The sequence below is a fragment of the Suillus discolor genome (genome assembly GCF_016758755.1).
Source record: "Suillus discolor strain FC423 chromosome Unknown F5147scaffold_22, whole genome shotgun sequence".
NCBI classification, from domain to species: Eukaryota; Fungi; Basidiomycota; class Agaricomycetes; order Boletales; family Suillaceae; genus Suillus; species Suillus discolor.
The window spans coordinates 207,788-220,034 of record NW_024541269.1 but is presented as its reverse complement, the minus strand read 5'-3'; the positions used below and the strand labels follow the sequence as shown (position 1 = coordinate 220,034).

Below are 12,247 nucleotides of genomic sequence, written 5' to 3'. Positions count from 1 at the left end.
CAGGCAACTCTACCTGTATATTTTCCGCTTGGGTTTCAAGTCGAGTGCGAGTGTTCCGAATAGCCAGACCGTGACTACATTAATAAATGCATCAAAATATGGAATGGGACGAGAAGAGTGAGTCGCCACTGACAGGAAAAAAAATGAAACCAAAGGGGATAATGGTTCAGGTGGTCCAACGTAGTAAAAAGCCTAAGCGAACGCATAGTAGACTGAGGTTGGTTAGGTGCAATGACGAGGCTGTGTCAGTATTCACATGATTTTGCGAGGTTTGTCTTCAAGTTACTCGCTACGGGAGTAGTGGTGGTGATGTTGTGACTTGTTAGCATCCGAAATAGATCGACTTACGTTATTTAGTAAAGGTTAGGACCCCGTAAACTCTGTCTTAGCTATGTCGTCGCCTCGGGCCACTGTCGGTTTTTTCAGAGCAGCGCATGCCCTCCCTTCGCGCTCGTCGTCGAGACTCTACATACATGTTCTGGTGTTCATGATTTGTATATTGCATCCTCATCTCACTCAGTAAACCAATCACACGAAACTTTGAGTTGGTTCATGATTGAAATATGTAAAGAACAAATACTATCTAGGAGAGGCTACACCACCGTGCACTGGCAAGTTCTGTATGGAAGAGGGTAGTAAGATACAGGGGTGAGGAAGCCCATTGGTGTACAGGGAAATGCTGCCCAACTGAATGCGCCCAATCATAAGCGCCGGTGCGGTGAATGCAGTCGGGATTCATCCGTCAGTACTGATGTACGTAGGCTGTCGAAAGCGTCGGAGGGGTTGAGAGTAGAATTCGGAGCAACGACGGTTTCTGTTGGCAACGTCAGAGCTGGCAGCACCTAGAGTCGGGGATGCCGATATTGAGTATTGGTCGGGTAACTCTGCCATGCATCGATGAGCATTGAAGAGGGTGACATGGCAAAACAGCCTGAGCGCGAAATAGGTATGCGCGAGGGGCCGAGGGCGGTGAAGGGAGTATGCTTACCGAGCGGTGGTTGAGGTCTTTGCCACTGCGAAACTGTTTCCCATGTGCTTCCTACCCTGTTGGGAACCACATCTAGTTCATGTTACGACATGCATTAAGTCATGAACATATGGGCTCAGATTCAAAAAGATTTCGCTTCAAACAGATCTATAGGCGAGTGCTAACCACCAAAGGCCGGTCCGGGAACGTTCTGCGAGAACAAGATGGCAGTGCCGAATAATGTGCTTCAAGGCGAGTTTGAGGCGAGTATCATGAACTTCCTTCATCAGTCGCTGTGCATCGTGGGCTGAGAGAAAACTGTGCATGTGGACTAACTATTCTGACTTATCTATGAATGCGCACTGGTTCTCATAATAACGAAGGAGCGACCAGCCGCACATCTTCCTTTAATACAACTTACCGGTTGGCTGAAGTGCCGAGCTCTGTCCACAACATTAACGTTAACACTCAGACCGATTGAGATTTTCACTGACCCCAATAGTATGTGACAATTTTCTTGACCATCATGAGCAACTGAAGCCAATTGGCAGCTCAGCGCTCAGGTCTCTCCAGTCACCAGTGCGCGAACGTTAGGCGAGTCGAAGTTAATACTAGGAGGCTCGATGGAGCGAAGCCGATCGGCCGACTACACCGAGTGACCAGTGACCGGGACCCACTGCCGCCCAAAAAAGTAAAGTAGTTCTGAAACTTCCATGTCGAACAACGGAAATGAACTCATTTTTGAGCTCGGTCTTGTTTTCCGATTCCTCGAGCACTTCTCATGAACTAATACAAATTTGAATAGCAAACGCACGCAAGGCATTAATGTGACGAGCCGCATCTGCCAAGCCTGAGGCTTGGCAGATGCGCATCAGGTAAGTGCCGGGGGGCAGAACGGGAAAGTACATGTCTTTCTATCATTCTATGCGAATAAGAATTCACGATGCCCATTTGTTTTGAATCCCGGTGGGCGACAGCATTGTACGAGTTGGACTCAGAATATTGGGCATTGTACGAAGCCTGGTTTGTGATGGGAGAGAATGATTGAGTCAGGAGGGATAGCAGGAGGGATACCGCGAAGGAGCGATGGAATTCATAGTAAAGTGCTCATGATCAAACACGCCCAAGCGTTCACTTCCTACCCGATATCTTACCATATGCCTCGGGGCATAACTTCCCAACGTAATTCCCAATCACCGTCGAGCGAATGACCCTCGCGAATCCAGCACCATACATCGACACTCCAACCTTCAATAGCCTTTGGACACTCCAGATCAGGCAGACAAGCAAACAGATGTACTCTCCACCTGGCCAAATGCTGATCTATGCTGATGTCCGTTTCTCCTCAGTGCATGTCACAGAAACCAAGTCCCTACGAAGCAGTGTCCACATGCCTGCCAGGGGGTGCCCGCCTATCATCAAATACAATCTAAGGCTCCGGCCAGTTGCGCGAACCATCTTGACAGCGCGTTGAACAGGATGAGTGGAATGATACTGCGACTGCGACGGGCCTTGAGCGTGATACCGCTGTCTTCGAACTCTAACAAGCAGGGTACGTCACTATACTGTCATGTTCGAGTCTATGTACCGCGTACTTCATTTTACACTGTCAGGCATACTATAATCCAGTGATTTCATATGATTCATTTAGTCCGCTTTTCAAAATGCTTTCCCCCTTGACACTGTCTCAATACCATAGCACCTCATGTTCTCAACTTCGAACAAGCTCTTCCTCGTGAGCGAATCTCGGCCATGCCAGAGTTTTGCCAGTGTGAAAGTGGGCAAAATTTCGGATATCCATTGCGCCTTGGCATTTTCGGCAATCAATGAGATTTTCACCAAGTCGAAACTATACTAGTATGTGATCAAACCAATAACGCAATAACGAAGTGATCGCACGACTAGTCGTACATACAACAATGGGTGAAGGATGACAAAACCCGTCAGGCCATCAGAGAGCCGATGAGTCCTTGAATTCAAGGTGCGTTACGTTGAATTCGGCCTTTCTAATCGGTGAACCGGTGAACAGATGAATGATATGTAAGGCAATATATTGTCGAGAATTTACTGATCCGGGCCACTAGTAGTACGTTGTAATACATCACTTTTTAGCGTGATTTGAATCGCTCCCCGCATATTCAAGTTGTCATGTAATGGTATATGACTTTCTCACCAGTCCTTTGATATGGCGCGCCCGTCGGCCATGGTATTTCTGAGAGGAGGTGCCCTAAAAGTGGTGGCATCACAACAAAAGGTTAAGCAACCAACCTCAGTGCGGTGGCTTTATTGCGTTAGGTCCCGCAGGGATCAGATCAGTAAGATGTCATTAGTTGCGATGGTGCGCAAGAATAAAGGTTGTAATTAATATGAGTTCGGATCCCTAACAACTCTTCGGGTCACTCACGACTCAAGTCTTCAGCCTTGCGTTTCCCTCCTCATCACGACTGACCTCGCAATATTCGAGTATCACCTTACTAACGTAGGTAGGTGCTCAGGATTGGAATATACCCCTGATGTCATCATTCATTTGTGTTCTTCCGCGAGTACTTTGCGGATAATCGGTTATTCATAAACACTCTCGGTTTAAAATTTAATCACCCCCCTGACAATGTATATAAGCATCGTGTCAATTCAGCCTCTAATGTAACCACATCCTTCCAGTAAATCCAATCGTGATGATTTATTCACGTAGTATTTCACGCTCACGCTCCTCACTTTCCCTACGCCACAATTCTCCCTTGTGTAGCACCAACATAACCATCAACTCCATCACAACCAAGATACCAGCCCACGCCGTATATAATCCCCCATCTCCTAAAGCATCCTGCACAGAGAACAAACTAGCATCAGCATGTGTTGGATACAGTAGATCAAGGAACCTCACTTGAAGCGGTACGGCGGTCATAACCGAAACAAAAGCAAGAGATCCTCGGAACGAGCTATTGGTGGCAACCGCTGTACTCGAGCGACCTGGGTTGGCGTCAACGAGGTATGCTATTGTACTACTATACATCCATCTGCAAGTAGATGTTAGGACAATCACAACAATAAATAATTGGTTCACAGACATGGAGGTGAATCCAATAAGACCGAGCATGATGCAAATGACGGCGACATTGACGTGCTTTTCGCACACCCAGGCATAAGCGACAACGGACGGAGGTAACCACAGCATCGCTAGTTTCGAACTTTCTAGGCGCATCTTGGAAAGATGTCAAACAAGAGTTCTAGTGTTGAAGTGTAGAAAAGGTTTACTTCTGCGGACCACTTTCCTCCGTTCGCTGCTTTCTTGCTCGCAAGTACCCGGTCGGACCAACGGCCGCCGATCACACTCCCAGCGATACTTCCTTCATAGAAAATTAGCCACCTGCCATAATCCAGGGGGTGAATATCTCACCTATGCCTAGGCAAAGTAAGACAAAGCCAGTGTTAAACGCATTGTAACCATATTTATTAGCGAGAGTGCGGGCACACGTGTATGAAAGGCAATAGCTAAATCCGAAGACGAGGCCTAGTGACATCATTAAATTACAACATGGAGAGACCAAATCTTTACTCACCATTAGCGATGAGAATGAAAACGTTGTTCTTTCGCGACAATATTCGAAAGTATGGTGGAAAGGGGTTGATATCCTGTATTGATAATCTCACATTCTCCAGCCCTGGAGTGGAAATCAGCACTGGGATCGCGTCTGGAGCATACAGAGGCTGAGGCTGTTTTTCGATGTCCTTGACAGGTATGCTGGAGTCTTGCGTGGTGCTGATAGATTCGTTTGAACTCTGGACAGGTTCTTTGGAGGCAGCTAGACGTTGTAAAGCAGAGCGATACATGAGACTTCGCTCATGTCTGAATGTGTCCTTGAACAGGATGAGGAAGGACAAGAAGGTGACTACTCCACAAATTAACAAGAAGTAGAAACTTGCGCGCCAGTTGAAGGCCTGTGACAACGACCCGCCGAGTATAGGGCCCAGGGCAGGTCCTAAGAGAGGTGCGGCAAAGAAGATGCCCATCCTAGTCCCTCGCTCGTGAGTGTCGTAGATATCAGCCAGAGTCGCAGCTGAAATAGAAATAGCAGCGCTTGATCTGCAGGAGAGGGGATTAATCAATTCTCGAGCTGTTGCATGAGTACTCACCCTGCAGCTTGAAGTGTTCGCATAACGATCATTACTTCAATAGTCTTTGAAAATGCCAAGATAGCACTTCCTACCACAAATAAGGCGGATGACACCAAATAGACAGGCTATGATAATCGAGCGCGTTCATCAAGCAGGTCAAAAAGCGTACATCTACACTAACCTTACGGCCTTTGATTTCGCTTGCGGCACTCCATAATAGAGGAAGGTTCCCTTGTACGATTTGGAACGCCGCTAATGTCCAGCTAATCTGATTGCTTGTTGCATGCAGAGCCTCCTCTATCAGAAAGTTCGACGCTGCGAGACAGCATCAATTTTAAATCACTCATTAAGAAAAGACATTCGACGAACGATTTTGAATGTTAGAAGCTAACGTAGACACCATTGTAGCCAGCGATACAATGCACAAGGTTGTCGTCTATCGATGTAAGGGTCAAATTAACTACAAAGTGCATCGCGTGATACACGCACCTTTCTAGCAAGACTCCACTGGCGGGGGTCGTCGGTAACTGGAACATGTTCTATGTCAATTGCAGTATTTGTTTCTTGGTGTGGTATTTTGGGTTCGGACGCGGCGGTTGGACTAGCCATGACTCGCAAAATTGCAAAGATGGGGTGACAGTAATTGATAGACTCTGACCCAAGATTGATTGCTTCTTATACAGTCCAAAGGGCCACCTACACGGTAATGGATCTCAGAAAGATATTGCGATTCCGGAATGTACCAAGTACGTGTACGCACCCGTGAAGATAATCCTAACCTGGCTGGCCTCGTGGCAATGGTATTTTTGCCGATAGAACGATAATCACTGTTCGAAGATCTCAGTAAGGTGCGAACTCACACGAGAATAGAAGCAGCGTTTCCAGGCTGGCATAGAACATAAACAACACCTCCTAGGATGCGAAGGCAAAATAGCCTCCCAGATTCAAGGTTACTCGAATGAATCGACCTTATCTATATGTATAAGTTTGTTCCGTTCTTGACGGGGCTCGCCAAATTTGCCACACTCTTTGATTCTGGCACCTGCTAACAGTCGCGTAAACATACAAAATTTCGGTCGAAAGAAAGGGGGGTAAATGATAATCTGCCAATGAGGTGAAAGATACTGGTGTATTAAAACAAAGGAGAGTGCAAAACAATCGAACACGATACCCTGAGCATCTTTCTGCACCTTTTTCTTCCTTGTATCGAGTTCCTGAGCGCAGGAGAAGTTCGATGTCACGTAATGGAATAGCTCCGCTTCACCCGTGTCTTCCCGATCTCCGGCCAGGGTTTGTCCTGAACTTTAGACTTGGTCAGTATGTTTGCGAAGTTCTCCTGCCTGGCTTACCCGCGGCTACAGTTTTATCATTTGAAATGGAGCCGAGAACGGTTGTCGCTGAATGTGATGAATGAAACGAAATTCCTAGGCCACGGTGAGGTAGGTGTTACTCAAACCGAAATCCCGAGGCGCTGGATTGGACGATTGTCTGAGAACGGATAACTTATCTGAAAAATGGAATGAAGAGAGGAAACTGTGCGAATGAAATACAGGGGATGATTGGCCTGATGTCGTCCTGGGGTGCTAACTTTATGTGCAACGACGAGGGTCCGAGGTACGCGCGGGAGGACTAGTACATTGTCAAATGATAATTTTTCTTCGTCTGCGTCTCCAATATCGAAAGGAGACGAGGACGTTGTGCGAGGCTGAACGACCGGGCAAGATGAAGTGCTTCCCCATAGCCTTCTAGATCGATTTGCAACTTTGCTCGTCATCGTAATGCGATATGGGAGTATATATCTGTCCACCAAGTCAGTCATTATCGACAACCACGTATCGTCCTCTAGATGTGAAAGCAATTCAGCAAATGCTGACCTCCCTATTTCCTGCTCCCTCAGACATCATGATCCTCCCGCCACCGACTCGCACGTCCCCAGTCACACCACTCGTACACCATTGTTATCTAGGCCAGCATTCCATTGCTGACCTAGGTTGAACGTTGAACGTACTCTTGTTCCATTGACGCGCAAGATATCCCAGCCGCAGTATGCCTCCTAGCAGATCGTATCAGTGTGCCTTGCGATCTGAATCTTGTAACTTAGTTCAGTGCGACTAGAACACACGTGCACTGCTAGTGCGGCCGGCTTGTCAGAGATGGTTAGGGCGCTCTCGATGATAACAGATATTGCAGTTGCTAAAGATGCTTCTGAGTAGGTATCTTCTGCGCACGTTCGGAGACCATCATGATACCGCTAGATCAAGATGATATCTCACCACGAAACAGCCGTAGATCCATAGCACTCATCCACATTCCACGGAGTATTTTGAGCACGGCAAGAATTGTTTCATCATCACCGAGGCTGCAAGGGTCAAGTCGTCGACGGTCCAAGACTCCAAACCAAAGCTTCGGGCAACTGATGAGGCCTATGCTGCAGCTGTAATGTGCGGAATAAGATATCATTTTACTGCCCTGCATCAATTTCAGTGCTCCTGAACATGTGCTACTTAGTTTGAGAGGTATGCCGTGTTGTATACAGCACGAACGAATTGGTTGAGGATGGATTACAAATCGTACAATGCTACTTCGGCCCAAAGCGGCATCATCGGCACCTGCAATTTTTTCAAATTCCGCTCCTTGCCACTCCCAACCTAGGGGCTCCACTCAACTTGTTTGCGGCCAGGCTATATATCGACGAGGTATGTACATTCATTGCTTTTTTTTTTCAATGTTCTCAGATCTCATTCATCTAGTGATTATAATGCCAAGAAAAAAGCTAACACGCACTTCCGTCAAATTACTTCCCTCAGAGACACTATGCAGCATATTCAGGTTTGCACTGGAGGACATCATCGAAGATGATATGAAGACAACTGCTGAAGCAGAGCACCGGGTTATAGCAGGAGGCTTGCCATTTCCTCACACTATGGCATCAGTATGCAGACAATGGCGAGACGTCATTTCGTCTGCACCCGAGCTCTGGACTCGTATCTTTTGCGTGATGCCGAATAAGAGCGGACGTCAGACCTTGACAGATCTGAATTCTCAGCTTCAAAAGGCGCATGGTTATCCGGTTCATCTGACTATAATAAACAAGCACAACCATCTCAAGCAAAAGGAAGTTCCTCATATCCTCAAGTTCATCGCTCTGCACATTGGACAGCTGAAGAGTTTGCGCATTCGTAACTTTTATGGCCTATACATCAAAGAATATTGCGACACATTAGCAGGACATGCGCCCCAACTAGAGTGTTTACAAGTGACGGGCCCGAAACTCCTGGGGTGTTGGACAACTCGCCAGCACCTACCACCACTTTTCAAACTCGACTGTCCCACCCTCAGAATCCTTCATATCGATCATAAAGTAGCTCACAGTCTTGATCACCAGTGGCTCGAGAACAATTTGACAAACGTCGAGTCCGTGACGCTATCATTCGAAGATGAGCTTCCGTGCTATGGGCCTTCATATTCAGTACCAGACAGTGTTCCAAAAGCGCTGAATGCAGTCCCAGGAAGAATACCTTGCCTCGTTATCGACGGCTTGCAATTTCCGTTCCAGACCATCTCACAGATCAAACGCGAAGGCCTCCAAATCGGGGCGGAGAAAGTGGTCGTGCGTGGGTGCATGAAAGTTTTAGCTATAGTCGATGACCATTGCAAGACGATCGTCATTCGCAACTGTGAATTCGTAGAAGATCCGCGTATCAGAAGGTTTCCCTCGTCAAATACACTAGAGTTTGATGGGTGCTTCGGCAGCAGGTTGGAAATGGCGCCTCTGGCCCCTTCATGGAATGGCGATACGGTGACGGTCACAAACAGCAACTCGCTTTGTATGAAAGCCATTTTTGTGCTCCTGGGTGCACCTTTCAAGGACTCCAGTTGTTCCCTGTGGCCACGTGTCACCACGCTCAAGCTCGTAGCCAAGGGTGATTTCATCTTGAGATTCCCGTTCAAGATGCTGAAAGCGATGATAAGTAGCCGGAGGGAGGCTGCAGGACAGGAGAACCTGGGAAAGAATGACGTAGAGTTGGATGCTATTGGATTCAAAGGGGTCCGTCCGATTATGGTGCTTCATGTGCATGGGGGACACGGTCTGTTGCGCAAGGAGAGAGAGTGGTTTGAGGAACAGGTGAGAGACTTTGTTTGGGATTGTAAGAAGAGGTAAAAGAGTGGGTGGTCGAGGAGGTGGTTTCCTCGGCAGAAACGTAGGGAGAATAGTACGGTTTGTTTGTCGACAGCCAATCGTACTGACTAATCAGTCTAGATAGCCATAGCGCCCATGTCTTTTGCTTTGTCACGATTATCTGACAAAGTTTTTAATCATCTAAAGGCAGTCCTGATCCTTGGGCGCTAGGAAAATGTTGTGCCAAGTACTGCTGCGACTGCTGCGGTATTTGCCCCTCCAAACTTTAACGATAAGCACTCTCAGTACTCAGTGGTAGGTTTCAGTGATTAGCGCCAGTAAGTTCAGTTACATAATGCCAACAATCAACACCATTTGGGAGACCGCAGCAGTGGCACAGCATTTTCACGATGAATCATCCAGTGAAGGCAGTCCTGATCGATGATCGATGATCCTTGATTTGTCAAGCACTCGTATTATTGCGTTCACTTCAAAATTTGGTCTCGCCTCTAGGATACTATGCGTGCGACTACAGGAAGCCTTTGATTTTCGAAGACACACGAGTTGTGACTCGAGCTCGGAACAGTAGGTGACTCGGACAGGTCACGATCGGTACCGTCAAGTCAAGCAAAGTTCTCTGCTGTGGGAAATCCGACGCTCGGGAAACCCTTTGATCATTTCATGACTGTTGCACTGACGGCAGCAGGTATAAATAAGGGGTCGAGTACTGAACGAAATATCACTCACAACCTCCATCACTTCTCAAAGTCATTCTATCAATCCAAATGGCTCCAATCGGCTCTCTCTGGGGTGTTTCTTATCAACGTCAAACCAAATATGTCGGTTCTGTCTCTTGTGCAGAGTTCTATTGATTGACACAATATTGATGCAGATATTGAGCGCTGCTGCTATCGCAGGCCTCGAATTGGATGTCAAGCCTTTCGAGTTCGGCGTCACCAACAAGTCACCTGAATTTATTAGCAAATTCCCTTTGGCAAAAATTCCTGCCTTTGAGGGGGAGGATGGACTCACTCTTGTAGAGGGTGCCTCTATTGCACGTTATGGTCAGTGTTACACTCCGTGCCCATAAGTTATATATACCATTCTTACTCATTATATGATCAGTTGCATCTCTGGCCCCTGAGTCTAGGCTTCTTGGAAACAGTATCAAAGATGCTGCGCTAGTCGACCAGTGGATCCACTTTGCAGAACACGAGATCAACATGTACAGCGACTACATATGGCAGATGGTAAAGCGCTTCTTCCCAGAGAACGCCTACAGTGAAAGCGTCAGTTGTTCTTTACATGTACAGAACTATGGCTCACACCGGCATTTTGATTACAGGTCCATAAATCTATATTTGAACGCCAAGAGCGCTCACTCCAGTTCCTTGAACAGAACCTCAGCGTTCGCGAGTTCCTCGTCACTGATGAGATTACACTGGCGGATATCGTTTTAGCTGCGGTCATCCAACGTACCGGCCGAGTGACCCTCGGTGCTGCTGAACGAGCAGTCTACCCGAATGTCTTTGCACACTACGGGAGGGTGGCAGGTGATCCTCGCATTAGAGATATTTTCGGGGCAGCGGAATTTGTTGAAGTGCCCTTAGCACCTAAGAAAGACGAATAGACTGTGTGTGGAAGAGAGCGTTTTGGGGGATCAAAAGACAATACTTACTATACCTCGTTCGAACTTCCGTCGTTTGATATACTTGTTGTAACATGAGTCTGCAAGCTGATTGTAGTTTATATTTTGTATATATCAAAACTCTATCAAGGACGACTGGTACATACCTGGTAACGTTGTGCTAACGGCCTGGCAAATGGAACCACCCCTGTGTAGTCATCGCCGCGCGTCTCGCCTTAATTGTCCGATCAATCCCCGCCGCTTGAGCAGACAGTCTTATCATGAATCATGTGATAACGAAGCAGGAAGCAGCGGTGTTAGTGTATACCTCGTGTGTGCATGATGTAAAGTTCCTCTATCGTAATCATAACACTGCGAGGCGCCCAGGGTTGGCCCAGGGATCTAACACGTCCCAAAACATCACAATCACGGTCCGAAATTCAAATGGTTGAACTTGATAACCAGATAGCCTACCCAAAAAATCCAAAGCTTAATAATATGAACGACACACACATTTAAAGAATGAAGCGAGGTTCTGATAGAAGACAGCCCCTGTATGGAAGACAGTCCTCGTATGGAAGATAATTCCCGTATGGAACAAAGGAACCTGCATGGTGGATCAGGGTGAACTCACCCGCAGTCTAACTGAAAATGTCGAATCCTCTTTCAATTCCTAATTCGCGCAAAAACAACTTGGGGGAAACACTAACCAACCAATCCAACATATCGAGGTCAAAACTTCCCTCCAACTCACCAGATCACGGTACAAAGAATATTGGTACGTGCCACGATTTCAAGGTCAGGGTCCAGATGTTTAACAGAGTGAAGGCACAGGTGCACATCCTTGGCTCAAGTAGGACAAGAGAACAAAGTTCATGCTATTTACTGACGAACAAGACTGTGACAGATGTTATGTGAGCTCTGTCATTTCAGCGTAGAACAAGGTCGATTTATTCAAAGATCATCGTACCATGAGATAACTTGATGGCGTAGGTCAACTTAATCGAGGAACTGAGTCGTATCAGCAGGTTCTAGTTCCGCGCCGAAATACGTAGCAGGAACGTTGATATTACGGATGGGTACCCTGATATGATTATTAGCAGTGAGTGGTACTATAGCTTGAAGCATGTGTGTTTTACTTCGGAGAAATTTGGTGTGGAGCATCACTTAACGGAACTTCTGCGTGGGGTACAGTAGTTATGAATATGCATGACGCGTTATCTATGGTCTGCCATGCTAGAGCACAATGAGTATATTGTTCGAGGAACGGGGAGGTGGATCCGGATTATAAGAAGAGGTGAAGGAGATGGTTCGGGTTCGCTGTTGAATCGTGGGGAAGTTGTGTAGGCGGAAGATAGACTGAGCGATCGAGATTATTATAAAGGCGGAACCGAAAATGTGAACCTATGTTTATTTA

The 12,247-nt window shown here is 47.0% G+C and overlaps 3 protein-coding genes across 3 annotated transcripts; 2 read left to right on the top strand and 1 right to left on the bottom strand.

The window, feature by feature from the left end:
- Window positions 1–3,570: 3,570 nt before the first annotated feature.
- Window positions 3,571–5,741, bottom strand: F5147DRAFT_753042 (vacuolar DHA amino acid exporter). Its single transcript, XM_041440231.1, has 9 exons — window positions 5,573–5,741; window positions 5,453–5,519; window positions 5,265–5,398; window positions 5,102–5,208; window positions 4,528–5,051; window positions 4,365–4,478; window positions 4,223–4,314; window positions 4,036–4,169; window positions 3,571–3,984 (listed from the first exon to the last, which is right to left on the bottom strand). Exons 1-9 carry the CDS (start codon window positions 5,690–5,692, stop codon window positions 3,648–3,650), a joined length of 1,629 nt encoding a protein of 542 aa, XP_041293751.1. The 5' UTR covers window positions 5,693–5,741; the 3' UTR covers window positions 3,571–3,647.
- A 1,991-nt stretch (window positions 5,742–7,732) lies between these two features.
- On the top strand, window positions 7,733–9,415 carry F5147DRAFT_690687 (uncharacterized protein). Its single transcript, XM_041437088.1, has 3 exons — window positions 7,733–7,779; window positions 7,834–9,285; window positions 9,345–9,415. Exon 2 carries the CDS (start codon window positions 7,842–7,844, stop codon window positions 9,243–9,245), a length of 1,404 nt encoding a protein of 467 aa, XP_041293750.1. The 5' UTR covers window positions 7,733–7,779; window positions 7,834–7,841; the 3' UTR covers window positions 9,246–9,285; window positions 9,345–9,415.
- Window positions 9,416–9,604: 189 nt separating this feature from the next.
- F5147DRAFT_760472 (glutathione S-transferase C-terminal-like protein) lies at window positions 9,605–11,049 on the top strand. The gene is made up of 4 exons (XM_041440480.1): window positions 9,605–10,042; window positions 10,096–10,267; window positions 10,329–10,492; window positions 10,549–11,049. The coding sequence occupies exons 1-4, from the start codon at window positions 9,989–9,991 to the stop codon at window positions 10,831–10,833; spliced, it is 675 nt and encodes a 224-aa protein (XP_041293749.1). The 5' UTR covers window positions 9,605–9,988; the 3' UTR covers window positions 10,834–11,049.
- Window positions 11,050–12,247: the final 1,198 nt, after the last annotated feature.